This window comes from Nyctereutes procyonoides, unplaced genomic scaffold, assembly GCF_905146905.1.
Source record: "Nyctereutes procyonoides isolate TBG_1078 unplaced genomic scaffold, NYPRO_anot_genome, whole genome shotgun sequence".
Taxonomy (NCBI): domain Eukaryota; kingdom Metazoa; phylum Chordata; class Mammalia; order Carnivora; family Canidae; genus Nyctereutes; species Nyctereutes procyonoides.
The window spans coordinates 13,180,656-13,202,172 of record NW_026575025.1 but is presented as its reverse complement, the minus strand read 5'-3'; the positions used below and the strand labels follow the sequence as shown (position 1 = coordinate 13,202,172).

The 21,517-nt window shown below is 47.3% G+C and overlaps 1 protein-coding gene across 4 annotated transcripts; it reads right to left on the bottom strand.

Moving 5' to 3' along the window:
- Positions 1 to 531: 531 nt before the first annotated feature.
- On the bottom strand, positions 532 to 21,291 carry STX5 (syntaxin 5). Of its 4 annotated transcripts, none has more exons than XM_055309517.1 (11): positions 21,155 to 21,291; positions 20,224 to 20,467; positions 18,945 to 19,015; positions 18,717 to 18,772; positions 18,531 to 18,601; positions 13,910 to 14,026; positions 13,769 to 13,825; positions 13,517 to 13,598; positions 12,943 to 13,049; positions 12,654 to 12,775; positions 532 to 1,278 (listed from the first exon to the last, which is right to left on the bottom strand). In XM_055309517.1, the coding sequence occupies exons 2-11, from the start codon at positions 20,446 to 20,448 to the stop codon at positions 1,119 to 1,121; spliced, it is 1,068 nt and encodes a 355-aa protein (XP_055165492.1). In that variant the 5' UTR covers positions 20,449 to 20,467; positions 21,155 to 21,291; the 3' UTR covers positions 532 to 1,118. The 4 variants fall into 4 exon arrangements, with proteins under 4 accessions (XP_055165492.1, XP_055165507.1, XP_055165515.1 ...); XM_055309532.1 differs by having other exon boundaries at positions 20,224 to 20,382; XM_055309540.1 differs by having other exon boundaries at positions 20,224 to 20,315.
- Between the last annotated feature and the right edge of the window lie 226 nt (positions 21,292 to 21,517).

Below are 21,517 nucleotides of genomic sequence, written 5' to 3'. Positions count from 1 at the left end.
CAGTAATCTCAGAATGATGTGGTTGTGGCTCCTGGCCCAGAAGTGTATTAATCTCCCTGGAGGGTGCGTGTTGCAGGCAGGTTTCTCCTTCATTCTCCTTTCACTGGCTTGGATTTGGTGAGAGGCTTGGAGTGGACCAAGAGCCTCAGCTGGAGCTGGGAAACCAGTTCTTCACCTTTCACTCCCGGCAGCAGGCAGAGCTCCTGCATCATCCAGTTCAAGGAAAAATGGGGGCCAGCTGGGTAGAGGATGCAGCTGAAACAGGTACAAATACTACTGGAGACGATCCTGGAAGTTGGCACCAATCAGGGACCCATTCTGGGGTAGTGCTTCCCCCTCTGACGTTTCCATGCTAATGAAGTGCTGCTGCACTTGGTTGTTCCCAGCCCAAAGGCAGCTGTGTGCACCCACCCCAAAGCTCGGCCCTCAGAGCCATCAGCCCAGCTTTGCAGTTCTGGTACTAGGCAGCCCACTCATTCCACTGGCTGTGAAAACCTCGACGCTCCCACCCAGAAATGACAACATGGCTAATGAGGCTGACAGTCTTGCTGTAATTGGGAGAAAATGGGCTGCAGCGCATTTGGCAGATTGAGAGTCACCAGCAGCCAAAGGTGGGGTTGTGCAGGCAGCTGAGGGGCACAGGGCCCCCTGCCTCACGTAGTGGAGAGAGGAAGGAGAGAGAGGTCAAATTCTAACCCGGATGGGAAAGTTGGTCCCGGGGGCAGTTTCACTTCCTTTCCTCACTCTCAGGAAGGGGAAGGGCATCATCTCCCCTTGCTGCCAAAGTTTCCTTTGGAAGAGGTTGGGGAGTTTCTAAAAATCTCCTACCTAGTGGAGACAACCTCCCCTACCAGCCCCCCAGTTGGCCTCTGCTCCCTTCCAGCCACTTCACAGCAGAGTACACATCCAGAACTGTGTGTGTTTCGAGGGCCTGAGGGTGGTGAGGGGAGGACAGGGTGGCCAGAGTCAAAGGGTCAGGGGCATTGGCCATTCTCAGCAGTCCCAGGGAAACAGGGCCTTCCTCCCAAGCACCCTGCACAGGCTCAGTGGCAGCACTGGCCACCCGCCCTCCCAAAGGGGTTCCAAACCCGCACAGAGTGCCTCAGAGTTGAGAGGGTTCAGGCAAGGAAGACCACAAAGATGATGAAGAAGACAATGAGGATGAGGAAGATTTTGACCATGAGCCACCGGTTAGAGGTGACTGACTGGAAGTACTTGAGGATCTCTGAATGGGCAGCCTCAACATCCAGCTGGGCGCCCAGCACGTTCTCGTCAATCCTGGAGACAGGGCCGAAAGAGGAGGAAACAGAAGGATACTGGGTTAAAAAGTATGCCGTTGAAGTGTATTTACCAACATGGAAAGATGGTCACAATATGTAAAAAGTATTTACATACAAGAGGATCCCCATTTTTGTGCATATATACTTGCGTATAGAAAAAGCTCAGTGGCTTTTTCAGCTGGGCGTCTGCCTTTGGCTCAGGTCATGAACCTGGAGTCCCAGGATCAAGCCCTGCATTGGGCTCTGTGCTCAAGGAGCGTGCTACTCCCAGTCCCTCTGCCTCTCCCTACTCCTTCTCTCTCACTCTCTCTCAAATAAATAAAATCTTTAAAAAAGAGAAAATAGAAAAGAAAAAACTCTGGAAGGGTAACACAAATAAGTCTTCACTCTGATTTGAAAATCAGCTCTGCAACTCTTTAGCTTGTGATTCTGAGCCAGTCATTTAACCTCCAGACTCATTTTCTTAAGCTGCAGAGGGAAAATGAGGTTAACAACAACACTGCATCTCTAGTTGTTGTAGGCCTCAAATGAGTTAACAAAGTGCCCAACCCACACTATGAGCCCCTACGATGTTAGCTATTATACTTTTTTGCTTCTTAGTATTTATTGATTTTTGTCTAATGAATAATATTGCATTTGTAATATGGGAGAAAACGCTCACAGACCATTAAAGTCAGGAAATTCCAGTTCTGAGTGAGACAGGAGGGATGCCTCGGTGGCTCAGTGGTTAAGTGCCTGCCTTCAGCCTGGGGTGTGATCCTGGAGACCCAGAATCCAGTCCCATGTCAGGCTCCCTGCATGGAGCCTGCTTCTCCCTCTGCCTAGATCTCTGCCTCTCTCTCTCTGTGTGTGTGTCTCTCATGAATAAATAAAATCTTAAAAAAAAAAAAACATTACTGAGATGGGGAAAAAAAAAACATATTGATCTGGACAGGAAGTCAAGAGATAAGAAAAGCCCTACAATTCAGAGAACATGTCTCTCCAAGGTACAGAGAAGTCCTCAGAGAAGCGCCATCTCGAGAGACTGCTGAGGAAAATAAAACATTTCCTGGCCACCTTGCATATGCAATCCTGAAAATCCCTGGTCTTTGCAAAGGGAGTCCGTGGGAACAGAAACTGCACGAAGTCCTGAGGACAGAAAGCTGTAGCCTGGTAATCCAGCTGGAACAGGAAAGGAAAACCTGGGCCAATGGGTGCAAGCTGCAGGGCCACAGGAGGTAGGCATGAAGGCTGCGAACTATTTTCTGTTCATATGTAGGAGCCCAGGGATACCGGGCTGGCTCAGTCAGAAGAGCATGTCGCTCTTGGGACACCTGGGTGACTCAGTTGGCTGAACTTCCAACTCTTGGTTGCGGCTCAGGTCATGATCTCAGGGTCCTGGGACTGAGCCCTGTGTTGGGCTCCCTGCTTGCTGGGGAGCCTGCTTCCGATTCCCTCTCCCTCCCTCTCTGCCCCTCCCCCTTCTTGCATTCGCTCTCTCATGAATAAATACATCCTTTAAAATAATTTTTTAAGACATTTATTAATTTATTCATGAGAGATACAGACTGAGAGAGAGAGAGAGAGAGAGAGAGAGAGGCAGAGACATAGGCAGAGGGAAAAGCAGGCTCCCTGATGTGGGATTTGATCCTGGATCCCGGGATCACAACCTGAGCCGAAGGCAGGTCCCCAACTACTGAGTGCCACCCAGGGATCCCTAAATTTTTTATTTTTAAAGGTTTTATTTATTTATTCATGAGAGACAGAGAGAAAGAGACATAGGCAAAGGGAGAAGCATATTCCGTGGGGAACCTGATGCGAGACTTGATCCCAGGATCCTGGGATAACAACCTGAGCCAGAGGCAGACACTTAGCCGACTGAGCCACTCAGGTGCCCCAAATAAATTTTTAAATTTATTTAATAAAAAAGGACCCCGAGGGATCCCTGGGTGGCGCAGCGGTTTAGCACCTGCCTTTGGCCCAGGGCGCGATCCTGGAGACCCGGGATCGAATCCCACGTCGGGCTCCCGGTGCATGGAGCCTGCTTCTCCCTCTGCCTATGTCTCTGCCTCTCTCTCTCTCTGTGTGACTATCATAAAAAAAATAAAAATAAAAAAAATAATGTAAAAAAAAAAAAGGACCCCGAAAAGATTTTATTGGGGGTGCCAGATGGCCAGTTCATTGAGCATCTGCCTCTGGCTGGGGTCATGATCCCACGGTCCTGGGATGGAGCCCCACATCGGGCTCCCAGCTCTATAGGGAGCATGCTTCTCCCTCTCCTCCCTGCTTGTGCTCTAGCTCTGTCTCTCAAATAAATAAATAAAATCTTAAAAAAAAATTGTATTTATTTATTTGAGAGGTGGCTGGGGGAGAGGGAGAGAGAATCTGAAGTAGACTCCTCACTGAGCAGGGAGCCCAATGCAGGACTCGATCTCACGATCCTGAGATCATGAGCTGAAACCAAGAGTTGAAACCAAGCTGAGCTGAAACCAAGAGTTGGTCACTGAACCACCCAGGTATCCTGAATAAATATGTCAAAGGAGGGGGTGGAGGGCAGACCCGGTGGTGCAGCGGTTTAGCCCGCCTGCAGCCCAGGAGACCTGGGATCAAGTCCCACGTAGGGCTCCCTGCATGGAGCCTGCTTCTCCCTTTACCTGTGTCTCTGCCTCTGTCTCTCTCTGTCTCTATAAATAAATAATTAATTAATTAAAAAAAAATAAAAGGAGGGGTGGAGTGACTGGGTGGCTCAGTTAGCTAAGTGTCTGCCTCAGGCTTAGGAGCCCACCTCTCTCTCTCCCTCTGCCTGTGACTCTCCCTGCTTGTGTTCTCTCCATCAAATAATAAATAAAATCTTGAAAAAAAAAAAGCATGCAACTCCTGATCTCGGGGTCATGAGTTCGAGCCCCATATTAGGTATAGATATTACTTAAATAAGTAACTAAATTTAAACAAAATGTCAAATACAGGAGCCTGGACTGTGCATGATTCCCTATTTGTGTCAGAGTGGCTAACTCAAGTATCAGGTTTCCTACCTTTGGACTTAATTTCATGTCTCAGTGTGGGCACAAATGTCTTCTCATACCCAAGAAAGCTCATCTCGGCAATTAAGAATGGCTTTAACGGAAACAGATGCACAGTAAATGCAGTCTGGCATAAGAAAGATTTTAAATAGGAGTCCATGAATGGAAACTAATGAGAGGGTACTCTGGTGGGGGAATAAAATGAGCAATCCATGGGATACTCAGAGACGGTAGTAGGGAGAAGACAGAAATGAGGAGGGCAGAAAATAGGGGCTTGGAAAGGGAGAAGGCTGAAGGCTGAAGAAAATGGGAAAAGTTAGCATAATGAGGAGGACAAAGGAATGTCTCATGGAGAGTAAGAAAAACGAAAGAGAGAAGGAATCAAGCATTACGAAGCAGGAGTCTCAGGGCACCTGTGTGGCATAGTGGGTTAAGCATCTGGCTCTTGATTTTGGCTCAGGGTATGATCTCAGGGTCATAAGGATGAGCCCCATGTTGGGCTCCCTGCTCAGTGCAGAGTCGGCTTGTCCTCTTCCTCCCTCTCTGCCCCACCCTCCTCCTATTTGAGAGAGAGAGAGAGAGCACGAGCAGGAAGGAGGAGCAGAGGGAGAGAAGGAAGCTGACTCCCGCTGAGCAGGGAGCCCAATGTGGGGCTCGATCCCAGGACCTAAGGATCATGACCTGAACCAAAGGCAGACACTTAACTGACTGAGCCACCCAGGTGCCCATAAATAAATAAATCTTAAAAAAAAAAAAAAAAAAGGAGCTGGAGTTAGGAGTTAGAATAGCAAGGATACGTGACCCGATTGAAGGAGAGGTATGGAAACCCAGAGGATCAGAAGGTGAGTGTAAGTTGGGGATGACAACAAAAAGAAGGTTAAACAGAAGATAACAGTAAGTCCAGAACTGGAAAGACAATTTGACCTTGACTAGGAGATCTGAGATTTTAGTTTTCAGAGTATATGTTTCCCCAAAGCTTCATAATGATTGACAGGAGTTGGGTCATGTTCAGAGGCTACAGAAGCTGCCTTTAAGGAGTTCCACATGGCCAGGTTTAGGAAATCAGACTCTAATGAAAAAGATGATGGTAATGGATTACAGTACATTGAATATGAGAAAGAAACCCATTATTCCTAGTAATATTTTGAGAAAGCTCCTGCTTTACAGAAGGATGCCAGCTAATAAATGTACAAGGGATGAACTGGAAAACTGCCACTTTGCCACACAAAAAGTCATGAATGAATCAGGCAAGGACAGTCATGGGTCTAAGGAGCTGGACGTTGGCATGGACTTGAAGCGTCACTCCACAGATGAAAAAAGGGAAAGCAAATGTGAGAAAAAAATTGGCAATTCTAGGTGAAAAGGAAATAGGTGTTTGTACCATCCTCCCAACTTTTCTAGAGATTTTGTTAATTACAAACTGGGGTGCAAAGGGAAATGACAGAGTAAGAGATGAGCAGTAACTGTCCATATTCATCCCTTCTGCTAGACATGAGCTCCACGAGGACCAGAACTGTCTTACGCTTTCCTGTCCCCAGATCCAGCTGGACTACCTCACAGCAGCAACAAATGTTTGCTAAAACAACGAACAGGGCAGCCCCAGTGGCTCAGCGGTTTAGCGCCGCCTTCAGCTTAAGGCGTGATCCTGGAGACCCGGGATCGAGTCCCACATCAGACTCCCTGCATGGAGCCTGCTTCTCTCTCTGCCTGTGTCTCTGACTCTCTCTCTCTGTGTCTCTCATGAATAAATAAATAAATAAAATCTTAAAAAACAAAACAATGAACAAATGATTTTAGTATATGTGCTGCCAAAGTAAGCACACCAATGAACACTAACACTTAAAGATACTTCACTCATTCAAGGAAGGCCAGAATGTACAGTTGCATGCATGTGCATATAATATTTTTTAATAATTCTGTTTCATTGAATCTATAATATTCTAACATTTGGGGCCTGGATGGCTCAGTTGGTTGGGTGTTGGCCTTCGGCTCAGGTCATGGGTCTCAGGGTCCTGGGACTAAGCCCCACCTTGGGCTCCCTACTTAGGAGGGAGTTTGCTTCTCCCTCTCTCTCTGCCCCTCCCTGCTGCTAGTTTGTGCACATGTGCCCTCTCTCGCTCTCTCTCAAATGAATGGAGTCTTTAAAAACGAATAGTATTTTAATATTCAAAATACAGGAAAAAAAAATACAGGGCAGCCCACGTGGCTCAGCGGTTTAGTGCCGCCTCCGACCCAGGGCACGATCCTGGAGACCCGGGATCAAGTCCCATGTCGGGGTCCCTGTATGGAGCCCGCTTCTCCCTCTACCAGTGTCTTTGTTTCTCTCTCTGTGTCTCTCATGAATAAATAAAATAAATAAAATAAAACATTGTTAAAAAAACCAAAATACATCACAGCTTGAGGAGTGATAGTGTTTATGGAACAACCCAGTAAGGAGTTCCCTAGGTCTCAGCTAAGCCAGGTAAGAATCAGCTCTTAATTACAGGACCAAGACAGCTAGACTCACTGCACCTTATAAATGGCTGGTACCATAGTCGTTGAATGAATAAACAAACATCCTGTTAACTAGTGGGTTCTCAAACTTGGATGCTCATCAGAACTCCCTATGGGCTTACATAAAATGGAGATTCCTTGAAGTCCACTCCACTCACACCTATGGCATAGGAATCTCCAAGGGTGAGATGGCTAGGGACCCATTGTCTTTACCTTGGCCAATTAAATATGTGAAGCTGCTTAATGGGCTGGTGCTGAGAAACCTGCTTTATGCAAATGTAGGTGTTCACCCAGTCTCACATGATCAATAACCTAGGGTGGAAGCTCTCTGCTAGGTGCCATGGGGAATAAGGATCAATCACGATCTGATATTGCCAAAAGGCCTAAGAGCAAGTGGGCAGCAATGTGTAGCCATGTGGACTCCTCCCCCTCCCACATCTCTTCCTCTGCTCTCTGTACAGGCTTTCCCTCTTACTGAACTGAGAACATTGAAACAGCCTGAGGAACTGGGCATGGTCTGAGTAAGTAACAGCTAAACGTTTCCTGAACTTTGTGAAAGACATAGATGTACAGATTCAAAAAGCTCAGAGAATCCGAAGAAAGAGAAATTCAAAGAAAATGACATTTGGAGAATAGTCAACTGCAGAAAACTAAAGACAAAAAAAAAAAAAAAATCTCCAAAGCAGCCAGAGAAACACATTACATATATAAAGTTACCACTGCCTTCTCCTTAAGAAGAAAGACTAAAAGACAGTAAAGTGATACATTTAAAATACCTAAGAGTAAAACTGTAAACCCAAAATTCTATATCCAGGGAAAACATCCTTCAAAAATGAAGGTTGGGGGGGCGGGGCGCTGGGTTGGCTCAGCAGTTGAGCGTCTGCCTTTGGCTCAAGGTGTGATCCTAGAGTCCCTAGACGGAGTCCCACATCGGGTTCCCGGCATGGAGCCTGCTTCTCCCTCTGCTTGTATTTCTGCCTCTTTCTGTATGTCTCTCGTGAATAAATAAATAAAATCTTAAAAAAAAAAAAAATGACGGTGATAGCACCTGGGTGGCTCAGTCAGTTAAGTGTCTGCCTTTGGCTCAGGTCATGATCCCAGGGTCTCAGGATCAAGTCCCTTATCAGTTCCCTGCTCCACGGGGAGCCTGTTCTCCCTGTCCCTCTGTCTGCCACTCTCCCTACTTGTGGGTTCTCTCTCTGTCAGATAAAAAATAAAATCTTAAAAAAACAAAATAAAACAAAGAATGAAGGTGGGGGTGCCTGGCTGGCTCGGTCAGTAGAACGTGCAGCTCTTGATCTAGGGGTTGTGAGTTCAGGCCCCATGTTGGGTATAGAGCCTACTTTAAAGAAAAAAAAAAGGCAAAAACCACATGAAACAAAAAAGAAAAAGAGAATGAAAGTGAAAAAAAGAAATGTTCAAATAAAAGGAAAGTAAAAGAGCAGATCTGGGGCATCTGGCTGGCTCAGTCTGACTTTTGATTTCAGCTCGGTCATGATCTCCATGTCGTAAGATCCAGCCCTATGTTTGGCTCCATGCTCAGTGTGGAGTCTGCTTCTCTCCTTTTCCTCTCCCTCCTCCTCCTCCCCTCACTCAAATAGATAAAGCTTTAAAAAAAAAAAAAAAACCCAAACAAACAAACAAAAAACCAGAAAACTGCAGATCTGCGCTACAAAAATGCTATGGGAAGTTCTTCAGGTTAAGAGGAAAGGGCTACCAAATGGAAACTGGCTATCTGGGAATGAACAGAGAGCCCTGGAATGGTAAACATAGAGACTGAACCACAAAGAACAAACTGAAGGCTGATAAGGAGCAGGAGATGGGTTGGATGGGTGATGGGCATTAAGAAGGGCACTTGTGATGAGCACTGGGTGTTTTTTTTTTATTTTTTTTTTATTTATGATAGTCACAGAGAGAGAGAGAGAGGCAGAGACATAGGCAGAGGGAGAAGCAGGCTCCATGCACCGGGAGCCCGACGTGGGATTCGATCCCGGGTCTCCAGGATCGCGGCCTGGGCCAAAGGCAGGCGCTAAACCGCTGCGCCACCCAGGGATCCCCAGCACTGTGTGTTTTATGTAAGTGATGAATCACTAAATCCTACTCCTGAAACCATTATCACACTATGTGTTAACTAACTAGAATTTTTTTTTTAAGATTTTATTTATTTATTCATGAGAGACAGAAAGAGAGAGAGGCAGAGACACAGACAGAGGAAGGAGTAGGCCCCATGCAGGGAGCCTGATGTGGGACTCGATCCTGGGACTCCAGCATCACACCCCGGGCCGAAGGCAGGCGCTAAACTGCTAAGCCACCCAGGGATCCCCACTAACTAGAATAAAAATTGGGGGAGGAAAAAAGGGAAATGGTAAACACAGAATTAAATATGAAACACAACTTTTTCCTCTTAATTTTTGTAAACAAAAACTATAATACTGGATTATGGGATTTCAAAGGTATGTAGGTGCACAGATAGGACAACTAGAGCATAAAGGCTAGATGACAGGGTTGGACAGTTCTTTGTTGTATTTTTTTATTGGTGTTTTTATTTGAATGAATGTGTGTATAAATAGGGTTGAGGGCCAGAAATAGAGGGAGAGAGAGAATCTCAAGCAGGCTCCACACTCATCGCAGAGCCCAACATGGGGCTTGATCTCATGATCCTGAGATCATGACCTGAGCTGTAGTCAGACTCCCAAGTGACTGAGCCACCAAGCACCCCTAAAGTTCTTATATCTTATATGAAGTAAGCTGTGAGCGCTGATGATGTATGCTGTAATCCCTAGAGCAGCCACTTAAAAAAAAAAAAGAAAAGCAAGGCAATGACATGTAGCTAAAAAATGTTTAACAGAATTCTGAAAAAAATTTCAGTTGTTCAAGGGAAGATTAGGGAAGGGGGAACAAAGGAACAACAACAAAAAAAAAAAAACAGGAAAAAGAAAAAGAAAGCAAATAGTAAAATGGTAAGCCTAAATCCAACCTTATCAAATATTACACTACTTTTATGAATCAAAAGACCCTGGATAGATCCCTGGGTGGCGCAGTGGTTTGGCGCCTGCCTTTGGCCCAGGGCGCGATCCTGGAGACTTGGGATCGAGTCCCATGTCAGGCTCCCGGTGCATGGAGCCTGCTTCTCCCTCTGCCTATGTCTCTGCCTCTCTCTCTCTCTCTCTCTCTCTCTCTGTGTGACTATCATAAATAAATAAAAATTAAAAAAAAAAAGTTAAAAAAAAAAAAAAGACCCTGGATAGCCAAAGCTATTTGGAGCTATTTGAAGAAAGAATAAAGCTGGAAGTATCACACTCCCTGATTTCAAACTACACTTACAAAACTATAGTCATCAAAACAGCACGGTACTGGCACAAATACAGACACACAGATCAATGGAACAGGAGAGAGAGCCCAGACATAAAGCCACCCACATAAGATCAATTAATTTACACCAAAGGAGAAATACATAAACAGGGAAGACAATCACTTCTATAAATAGTGTCGGGAAAACTAGATAGCTACATGCAAAAGAATGAGACTGGACCACTTTCTTTCCCATGCACAAAAATAAACTCAAAATGGATCAAAGGTGGGATGCCTAGGTGGCCCAGCAGTTGAGCGTCTGCCTTCAGCTCAGAGTGTGATCCTGGGGTCCTGGGATCGAGTAAAAATTCCAGAGTAAATATAGGAGGCAGGCTCCTTGACATCACTTAGCAATATTCTTTGGACCTGACTCCACACTAAAAGGGCAAGAAAAGCAAAAATAACAAATGCGAGTACATCAAATTAAAAAGCTTTTACACAGGGATGCCTGGGTGGCTCAGCGGTTGAATGTCTGCCTTTGGCTCAGGGTGTGGTCTCGGAGTCCCGGGATGGAGTCCCACACTGGGCTTCCTGCATGGAGCCTACTTCTCCCTCTGCCTATGTCTCTGCCTCTCTCTGTGTGTGTCTCTCATGAGTAAATAAATAAAATCCTTAAAAAATAAAAATAAATAAATAAAAAGCTTTTACACAGAGAAAACTATCAACAAAGTTCTCTCCTCCTAAAAAGGAGAAAGATTTGCAGGGGAATCCCTGGGTGGCTCAGCGGTTTAGCGCCTGCCTTTAACCCAGGGCGCGATCCTGGAGTCCTAGGATCGAGTCCCACGTCGGGCTCCCGGCATGGAGCCTGCTTCTCCCTCCTCCTGTGTCTCTGCCTCTCTCTCTCTATGTCTATCACAAATAAATGAATCTTAAAAAAAAAAAAAAAAAGGAGAAAGGTTTGCAGATCATATATCCCATAAGGGGCTAATATCCAAAAAATAGGGCAGCCCGGAGGCTTAGCAGTTTAGCGCCGCCTTTGGCCCAGGGCTTGATCCTGGAGACCCGGGGTCGAGTCCCACATCAGGCTCCCTGCATGAAGCCTCTGCTTCTCCCTCTGCCTGTGTCTGCCTCTCTCTCTGTGTCTCTCATAAATAAATAAATAAAATCTTTAAAAAAAAAGATAATAGGGATCCCTGGGTGGCGCAGCGGTTTGGCGCCTGCCTTTGGCCCAGGGCGCGATCCTGGAGACCCAGGATCGAATCCCACATCGGGCTCCCGGTGCATGGAGCCTGCTTTTCCCTCTGCCTATGTCTCTGCGCCTCTCTCTCTCTCTCTCTCTCTGTGACTATCATAAAAAAAAATAATAATAATATCCAAAAAATATGAGGAATTCATACAACCCAACAGCAAGCAAGCAAACAAATAAATCCAATTGCAAAATGGGCAGAAGGTCTAAATAGATATTTTTCCAAAGAAGACATCCATGCAGACAACAAGCACATGAAAAGATGCTCAAAAGCAATCATCAGGGAAGTACAAATGAAACCACAATGAGGGGGCAGCCCTGGTGGCACAGCGGTTTAGCGCCGCCTGCAGCCCAGGGCCTAATCCTGGAGACCTGGGATCCAGTCCCACATCGGGCTCCCTGCGTGGAACCTGCTTCTCCCTCTGCCTCTCTCTCGCTCGCTCTGTGTCTCTCATGAGTTAATAAAATAAAATCTTAAAAAAAAAAACCAAAATGAGGTATGAGGTATCACCTCACACCTTTCAGAATGGCTAGTATCAAAAAAAAAAAAAAAAGGAAAGAAACAAACAACACATGCTGGTGATGATGTGGAGAAAAGAACCTTCACGCACTGTTAGTGGGAATGCAAATTGCTGCAGTGACTATGGGAAACAGTGTAGAGGTTCCTCAAAAAATTAAAAATAGAATTAATCACATGATCAAGTAATTCCACTTTTGGGCATTTATCCAAAGGAACAGAGAATACTAACTCAGAAAGATATCTGCGAAAAAAAAGAAAGAAAGAAAAAAGGAAAGAAAGGAAGAAAGAAAAGAAAGGAAGGAAGGAAGGAAGGAAGGAAGGAAGGAAGAAAGAAAGAAAGAAAGAAAGAAAGAAAGAAAGAAAGAAAGAAAGAAAGAAAGAAAGAAAGAATTAATTCTGCGCCCCTATATTCGCTGCATTATCTACAACAGCCAAAATATGGAAGAAGCCTAGGAGTCCATCAAGAAGAATCACTTAGCCCCTTTCTTCACACATCATCCCACTGTAATTCTTTGTGTAGACCTTATCACTACCTGAAAAGTTCATGTCAACTCTTTTGAACAGCTGTCCTCACCCACCCTACTGAATTCCCCACCTAAACTACAGAGACTTCACTCATCTACTAACTGCTATACCCCCTGCACCTAGAATAACACCTGACAAAAAACAGGCGCTCCATCAACACTTGTTGAATGGATTCCCTGGGTGGTCCAGACTCACTCTACTCTTCCAAAGGACATCCAGCTTCCCTGCGAACATTTAAGATGCCACCTCACAGGGAAGAGAAGGCTCTTCTGTCTAGGGTGAGAGAGAGAGAGTCTCACCTCTGAATGGTTTCTTCCTGCTCCTTGACCATGTGGGCCAACTGCTGAAAGATGGAGCCCAGCTCGACAATTGTGGACTCAATGTTCTGCATAGTGTCTGCCCGACTCTGGATGTAGGAATCCTTCGAAGGAGAGCAAACGTCAGCGCTAGGAGCTTCCTCAGGGCAGGGCCTGCCTCTTTAGGACCCTCCCAGGTTGCCACTCTACTCAAGGTACATTTCAAACACTTGCTGGTGGCCCGCAGAGGAGGACAGAGGAGCATCTCCTCCCCAGTTCAGAGCCCAGGTACCTGCTCATCGATGAGTTGTAGTTGCTGGCTGGTCCGAGAGTCCATCATGTCAATGGCCACATCCCCAGAAGCACGGGACTCTGCTCCCAAAACCACAGCACTGCCCCCTGGAGAAAGAAAGAAAAAGCACTTTCTAGTGGTTGAAAGGTTCAAAGTCCACATGGCCTGGATTTGAATCCCACCCAGCTCTGCCACTTACTAGCCTTGTGACCCTGGACAAGTCATCTAACCTCTCTAGATCTCAGTTTCCTCCCCCCATAAAATGGAGCATAGTAATAGTTGCCTTCTCAGAGGTGGTGGTGAAAATTAGATGAGAGAACCTGAATGAATTAAAATACTGGAAACTGTCATTCTACTGCCCATGATTGAATTCAGCCCCAACAGTGAGAATGTGGGAGATGAAGTGCAGGTCATGAATGCCAGCAATCAGGTTTGATCTCTGAAAAATCCTGGCATCTCCCTTGGCTGTCCATTCTCCTACGCAAGCCCTGCCCTCACAGGGTTAGAGGATGCCGTCACAGCCAAAGTAACTGAGCCTTACCCCTCTGGGCTCCCTGCACTGCCAGTGACTTACCCAGGTGGTTGGGGGCAAGGGGCAGGGCTGACACAGGTGCCCGGGAGAACTGTTCCCGCCGATTCCTCTGCTGCTTCAGGTTCTGGGGTTGGGGGAGAAATACAAAGGTCCTGAGGCCTCTGGAAAGCAGGTGTTAGAGAGACTCTCCTGTTGGCCTAGGACCCTGTTACCCTCACCCCTGCACTTGTTTCTTCCCCAATTTCCCCTTGGGCCCTTATCCCGAGTCCTACCCCTTACATAGATTCTTCTTACCTCTGTCCTCACTTCTAAAACTGATTTGAAGTCATTGGACATCGAGGCCAGTTTTGACTAGAAGAAAAGGAGAGAGGGTCGGCCAAAGGAGACAACAACTTTCTCCCTTCTGCCTCCCCCTCTACGGACCCCAGGTCCCACCTGCAGGGAAACCACAATGGTGTTGGAATGGGTTTGCAGGTGCCGGCCGCTCTGGCTGCCTTTGGCCCTCACAAAATCCTGAAGCTGGGCAATTTGTTTGTTGAGGCTATTGATGTCCTAGGGAGAGCCAAAGAAAAACTATTAACAAAAGGGTCCTCAGCCAATGTCTCTCCCACATGGACACCTCTGGCACAGAGAACAGAGTGAAAGTTACGAGCAGGGGTGTGGGTATTTCAAAGTCAGACCAGAAGGGCCTGCTGGGAGGTTCCAAGCTCTGGACCTTGCTCTGGTTCAGTCCCTGCAGAGTAGAGCCAGAAAAGGAGAAATGCGGTCTCATTTTTTTTTTTTAAGATTTTATTTATTTATTCATGAGAGACACACAGAGAGGCAGAGACACATGCAGAGGGAAAAGCAGGCTCCATGCAAGGAGTCCGATGTGAGACTTGATCCCAGGACCCCAGGATCAGGCCCTGGGCTGAAGGCAGGCGCTAAATCACTGAGCCACGGTTTTTGGGATCCTCCTTTTTGTTTTTGTTTTTTTTTTAAAAGATTTTACTTATCTATTTGACAAAAAAGAAAAAGAGAGCACAAGCAGGGGGATCTGCAGGCAGAGCAGGGAGCCCAATGCAGGGCCCGATCCCAGGACCTTGGGATCATGACCTGAACCGATGGCAGACGCTTAGCTGACTACCCCCTTCATCCTACAGCCCAACTCCACCTCAGGAGGCCAGGCACATGGCCACAGAACTACTCTGAAGACCAAAATTTCACACCTGGAGCATGCTGACCAACAAAGCACCTGTGGCAGCAGTTAGGCGAAGGGAAGAGTCAAAGTCTCTGTAGTTTCCAGGAAGCACCAACAAAATACTTCTTATATACAGAATTCGTGTCAAGAATTACTATTGCAAAGGAGTAAAAGCTGTGAATTGTCCAAGATCACACACGATGAGGTAAAGTAGCACAGCCAGGCTTTCTACACCCGACCAAGGCATCCTCTGCTCCCTGACTGGGCTTGCTAAGGGCCAGATAAGACAAGAGAGATGAAGTTGGCTGGGGAGTGGCAGAGAAAGGTTGCCCAGGAGATGGGGGTGGGGTGGGGAAGAAGAGGTCAGGAATAGTAAGTCCAAGGATCAGGCTGAAGACAGCCTAGATTCAGAAACTTCTTCCAATAGTCCCCCCACTTAGTATTCTAGCCACAACCATTCTTGAGACCCATGGGCAATACCCACCGCCAACTGGTCTGTCCCTATGGAGCTGACACAGTCCCCTTAGAGCCCCACATCCAAAACTGCATTCCGTGGTTTCTCCCAATAAAATCTCCTCTCCTCAGAGTTCTGGCTTAGAAAGCAGTACCACTTCCCACTGAGGAGCCCAAACTAGAAGCTTCTAGTCAGAGACTCCCACCTCTTAACCCATCTTATATGCCACAACACAACCACACTCTACTGATCACTTACCAAGCACTGAGCACCTTTTGTCTGTTTACTGTGCTTGCCACACACACATTAAGCAGCTTACAACTATTTTTTGTCCTTAACGCAGAAACAATTTCTAATTCCCCACCAAAAGCTGTTCCGCCTTCTCTCTCCTTGTCCATTTTGGTAAATGGCACCACCAGTCACCAGCTGCTCAGACCAGACACTGGAGAGCCATCCTCAATTTCTCTCTTTCCCACTTAATCCATATGGAGCCTAGCAGGAGCCTACTGAGAACCCAGCCAATTCCAGCAGATAATCTGAATTAGGCTGTTCACCTCTTTCTCTGCTAAACCTACCTTAGACCATACCATCACCTTCTCTCAATACTCACCAAGAGCTTCCTAAATGACCTTCTTACAGCCTACCCACGACAATCCACTCTCAACACAGCAACCAGAGTGAGTTTTGAACTAGAAACAGAGCCATCATCCGTCTGCTTAAAATCTTCCAAGAGGGGCAGCCCAGGTGGCTCAGCGGTTTAGTGCCGCCTTCAGCCCAAGGCCTGATCCTGGAGACCCGGGATCGAGTCCCATGACAGGCTTCCTGCATGCAGCCTGCTTCTCCCTCTGCCTGCGTCTCTGCCTCTCTATGTGTCTCTCATGAATAAATAAAATCTTAAAAAAAAAAAATCTTCCAAGAGCTTTCCACTAAATTTAGAACACAAACCAAATACCCTACCTGGCTGACACAGACTCTCTAGGGTCTGACCCTGTCCATTTCCCTGACTTCCCAGTTTCTTTCTCACTTGCTATGCTGTAGCCATGCTGGCCTCCTTCATGTTTATCAGATGCATTAAGGTGGCCCACCCTTCAGGACCTTTCCCTTTACTATTCCCACTTTCTGGAAAGTGTTCCCACCAGATCTTTGAATGACTGACTTTTTCTTCACCATTCGGGTCTCAATGTCACTTCTCACAGGCTATACTCGATCACCCCATCAACATTAATTACCTACCCTGACAAACTCATTTCCCTTGTTTCTTTTTTTTTCCTTTTTAAAAAAGATTTTATTTATTTATTCACATTAATTACCTACCCTGACAAACTCATTTCCCTTGTTTCTTTTTTTAAAAAGATTTTATTTATTTATTCAAGAGAGACAGAGAGAGAGGTAGAGACACAGACAGAGGGAGAAGCAGGCTCCATGAAGGGAGCCCGACGTGGGACTCGATCCCGGGTCCCCAGGATCACACCCTGGGCCGAAGGCGGCGCTAAACCACTGAGCCACCCAGCCTGCTCTCATTTCCCTTGTTTCTTTAAAAAGATTCACCACCCTGAAACTTTTCTACTTGTCTAGTGTCTGGTTCACCCATTTAGAAAGGAAATTCCTGGGGCACTGGGTGGCTCAATTGGTTGAGTGACCGATTGTTGATTTTGGCTCAGGTCATAATCTCAGGGTTGGGATTGAGCCCCGAGATGGGGTCCGTGCTGAGCATGGAGCCTACTTGAGATTCTCTCTGTTCTGCCCCTCCCCCTACTGTATCAAAAAAAAAAAAGGGTAAATTAAAAAAAAAATTTTTTTTTAAAAAGGGGAAATTCCCTGAGGCGGATACCACACCTGTCTTGTTCAGACTGACTCCCCCCAGAACCAGGCAGCTAGAAGTCACTCAATAATGTGACTCCAGGGCAGCCCGGGTGGCTCAGGGGTTTAGTGTAGCCTTCAGCCCGGGCCTGATTCTGGAGACCCGGGATTGAGTCCCACATCAGGGTCCCTGCATGGAGCCAGCTTCTGCCTCTGCTTGTGTCTCTGCCTCCCTCTCTCTCTGTATGTCTCTCATGAATAAATAAATAAAATCTTAAAAAAAAAAAAGTGAAAAAAAAAAAAGTGACTCCAAAAATAAACAACTGGATCCCCATGACCACCCTCTGACGTAGATGCTGTTATTTCCCCCTTCTATTTATAAGGGAGCTGAGGCTCAGAGCAGTCAGGTGGCTTACCCAATGTTACACCATAACTAATGAACTTGGGATCTGAACTGTCTTCAAAGCCTACACAATAGTGCCCCAAAAGTTCACGGCATCTTCTCTCTTCTACCCTGCAGGCATCCCCTGAACATGTCTGCCCTGGTCTCTGCCATGTTACCTTCACACTAGAGCAGAGCCTCCTCCCTAGCCTCTCTGCCTGCCCGTGCTCCAGGCTGGGTTTTTTTCCCCCTCCATGGTCATTCAACTTCACATTTTATTTTCATGACACTGTGCTGGGAAAGGAAGGAATCACAACTGTACAGATTCTGCTGTCTGGGGGAGGGGGGGTGTCTTTCAGATAGACTTGGAATCCAGATTCTGATTGTCTTTGCAGCCTATGGCATTGATTTCATCCTCCCTTACCAAAGCCCACAATGATCTTCACAACCAGCCACCAAACTACCTTCCCAGCCTCATCTCCTGCCTGCCAGTCATCCAGTCAACAAATAGTGAGTGCCTGGTCTACACCAGACACTATTACAGACATTTGGGATGCATCCGTGAACAAGCAGGAAAAAAAAAAATCTCTGCTCTTGTGGCATTTACAACTTTTTTCTTTGTTAGGGGTGGTGGTGGGATGAGGTAGATGAGAGGGAACAAAAACAAACATCAGTAAGTTGATGATAGAGAATGTTATAAAGTATCAAATGGTATAAGAAGGAAATAGAGCAAGGTAAGGGACGTCATAGTTAGGAACAGTGAGGTACTAAACAACACAGTCAGGATAGGCCTTCCTGAGCAAATAACATCTGAACAAACACTTGTCAACAAACACTTAAACTTTCTCTTTTAGAAGCTGGGCCACTGCATACACTGTTTCCTCTGTTTGGAACGTTCTTGCACTGCTTCTATGCAAGCCTTGAAACCAGTTCAGATTTCACTCCCTCTATAAAATCTTCTCTAGCATCCCCAGACTGTCTCATTTATCTTTTTGTAAGGTCTAGACCACTTGTCTTCTACTTGCTATGAGTTTGTGGGGCTAGATATCTCTTACAGATGATAAGCTCTTAAGGTGGAAATCTTGCCTCAAGTTTTCCAGGCAAGTGACAGCTGATGATCAGTAAGTGTCCGCTGACTCAACAGATGAGCAGGATGTTTGGGGCTGGCTCTAGAAACTTGCTCTGGACTTCCAGGACAATGGAAAATCATCCTAGTGATCTCTTTGGAAGGCTAGCTCACCTGTTTGATGATGTAAGTTAGCTCTTCAATTTCCACTGCTTTATCATCAAAGAGAGACTTGCGCTTTGCCACTGCAGAGACAATGAGGCCACAACATGGGAGGTCAAAGACAAGGCTCAGGGAGTATGGTTCCTCAGCCCTCTCTGGTTCACTGCCCCATCTCTGAAAGACCCCAAGAACACTCACAGATTGTCAGCTTCTCCAGCTTGGCAAATGTGTTGCTGAGGTCTTTCCCAATGCGCCTGGAAATGAGCATTAGTGAGGGGACCACAGGGATGGGAAGGACAAGGCCTATTCCCCCATTAGCTCCAGCTTAACCAATGCAGCCCTTCCTCCCTCACACCAAGGGCACTGAAGGCAAGCCTACGTCTCTCCAAACTGCATCATCCCACAACATAACTTCTCTCAACTTACTTGGCCATGAGGGTAAATTCGCTACGCTGCCGGACAGCACGCAGAGCTGGCTTATTTGTTTGGATTCCATTCTGAAATGCAACATGAAGAGGTAAAGGTTTAGTGCCCCCTCACTTCCAGCTGCCACTGTTCCTCAAGCGTCCAACTCAATTATCTCTAGTACCCTCACTAGGTAGTCTAATCTTATCAGTAGCAGTCATTTAGAACTCAGATTTGAACATGGGTAGACCAAGGTTCAAATCTTGACTCCACCACTTATCAGCTGGGAGGTTTGGGGTAAGTGCCTTAAACCATTCTGAATCTCTTTTCCTCTTGTATAAGATGAAGAAAATCCACACACCTATTCTTGTTGGTAAGATCACACAACATAGGACTATAGAGTATTTTAGTCAGATACCCCATACGTGGTAAGCACTAAATAAGTGATAAGCACTATTGCCATTCTATTCCTCCAATCAGGAAATCAAAGAGGATAACTAGAAAGCTCTTGGAGATCATATGGAAGAGCAGCTGTTAAGTGCTAATAAAAATATCTAAAATTACTAAAGTAATTATCTATTATCTATTATCTAAAGTCACTCAGGTCCCACTTTGATTAGGACGTCTGGACTGAAAAAAGGGAATCTAATTTGTTAAAAAAAAAATAAAAGCACTCTAAAGTAATTTTGATAAAAATTACTTATTGAGAAAGCTCTTTTCATTCTATAGATATAAAAACCGAGGCCCGGGGTGCCTGGTGGCTCAGTTGGCTAAGCCTCTGACTCCTGCTCTCAGTTCGTCTTGATCTCCAGGTCAGGAGTTCAAGCCTTGTGTTGGACAGGCTTGTCCACACTGGACAGGAGCCTACTTTAAAACAAACAAACAAACAAAACCCCACATACCCAAAAAACCCTGAGGCCCAACTAGACTAACTTCCGTGTGGCCACAGAGCAAACTTATGGTAGGACTATTCCAGAACTAGAATTCAAAGTGTCTGTCTCTGAGCTAAAGGCTCTCTCTAGAACCTCTTTCTTATCCAAATCAAATATACTGCAGCGACCTTTCATCCTGAGATATTCCTTCCAGAGTAGCAAGGCTACCCTCTGGGGTAAATTCTCACAACACAGTTTAAGTCCTTGCTTCTAGACAGCTGATCCACCCCTTTTCTGTTGCTTAGTAGATCCTACTGCCCCCTCTAAGCCAGATCAGTTCTCCATCATGTCAATCAACAGTGCTGGAGCACAGCCTCTCCTAGATTTCAGTAAGGCTCACTCCTGCCTTTCCCACTCCTGGTCCTTACCTGACGGCTCTGCAGGGACTTGCAGGCAGACAGGAACTCCTGGGTCCGATCTCGGCAGGACATGGTGTTGGGAGGGGGAGGGACCAGGGCCACTGGGGGGGGCAGAGGGGCGATGTCGCTGCTGCTACTGCCAGCAGTTGCAGGGGACAGGACCTGTGTCTTTGAGAGACCCAGGTAGACACCCTGATCCGTGTTCTTAGACCCGTAGCGTTTCCGCGGGATCATTGAGACGCATAACCTCGGACTGTTGTGGAGGGCAGAGTGTCATTCCCCAGGTGGCCTCCTTCCCCACAAATCCCCCGTCCCCACAGCAAATCCTTGGGCCCCTTCTGCACTTGGCACGGACTTTCGCGCCCAAAAGCCACCCGCAAATTCTGGGCCCGGCCCACGGCGGCGGGCAGGGCCCCGCTCTCTGGCCCAGTCGGTCCAGCTCCTCAGACTCTTCCAACTTGGCTCGGGCGGCCAGAGCGCGGGGCCGGGGGCCTTGAAGCCGAGACAGGGCCAGAGGCAGGTCCCGTGGCCCCGAGGCTCCAGCCCGGCCTGTGCAACTGCCCTAGGTCCTAACCGGGCCCTCTCGTATCCGCAGATCCCTTCGACTCCTCAGGGAGAAACGGTGACCGGCCTCTTGAGGGGGACACACTTCGGTAGGCGGAGGGGGGGAAAAATCTCTGGGTGTTTATTTGAAACAGGAAGTTCCTCCCCCGCCCAAGTCCCGCCTCCTGGAGGACTGCAACCAGTGATTAGCTAATGCCGACGTCTTTCTCAACAAGGGCTTTCCTGATTGGACGGCGAAGTATTCCCTCACCCCGAGCCCGGCCGGCAAGACTAGCCCGCTCGCCCCAGGTTCCCTTCCCCCTTCACGTCACCGCCCCCGGAAAGCCGCTGCCCGGAGCGGACACGGCAGCCAGGCCCCTTCTAGAGCGAGTCCTACCTCCTCTCTGCCGCCTGCCGCCGCCACCACTGCCACAGTCTCCTGGGTGGTCACCGCCTCCTCCCCAAGCGCTGAATCCGCCGAAATCCGACCAAAGACTAGGAGCCGCCACGTCACCCACACGTAGCCCCACCCCCGGTGACGGGAGGGCGGTGCTACGCCTTTCGGAGCACAGCGACCCGAGAGACACGCCCCCCCACCAAACGCCGGAGCGACTCCGCTCTCCCATTGGCTAGGCCGCCCGCGACCCCGCCCCAGAGGAGCTAGGGCCGGAGCCCAGGGGGCTGGGCCAATCTCAGGAGAGGAGCCTTAAAGAGCCCGTAGCCCCTGCGGTGCCCAAAAGCCATCCGCAAAACGCCGGCA

Excerpts from the sequence above, each read along its gene's own strand:
- STX5 (XM_055309517.1), bottom strand. The coding sequence starts at position 20,448 with ATGATCCCGCGGAAACGCTACGGGTCTAAGAACACGGATCAGGGTGTC. Across the intron at positions 13,826-13,909 it reads CCATTGTGGTTTCCCTGCAG|TCAAAACTGGCCTCGATGTC; the intron begins GTGGGACCTGGG and ends CTTTTCTTCTAG. Across the intron at positions 13,050-13,516 it reads CCTTGCCCCCAACCACCTGG|GGGGCAGTGCTGTGGTTTTG; the intron begins GTAAGTCACTGG and ends TTCTTTCTCCAG.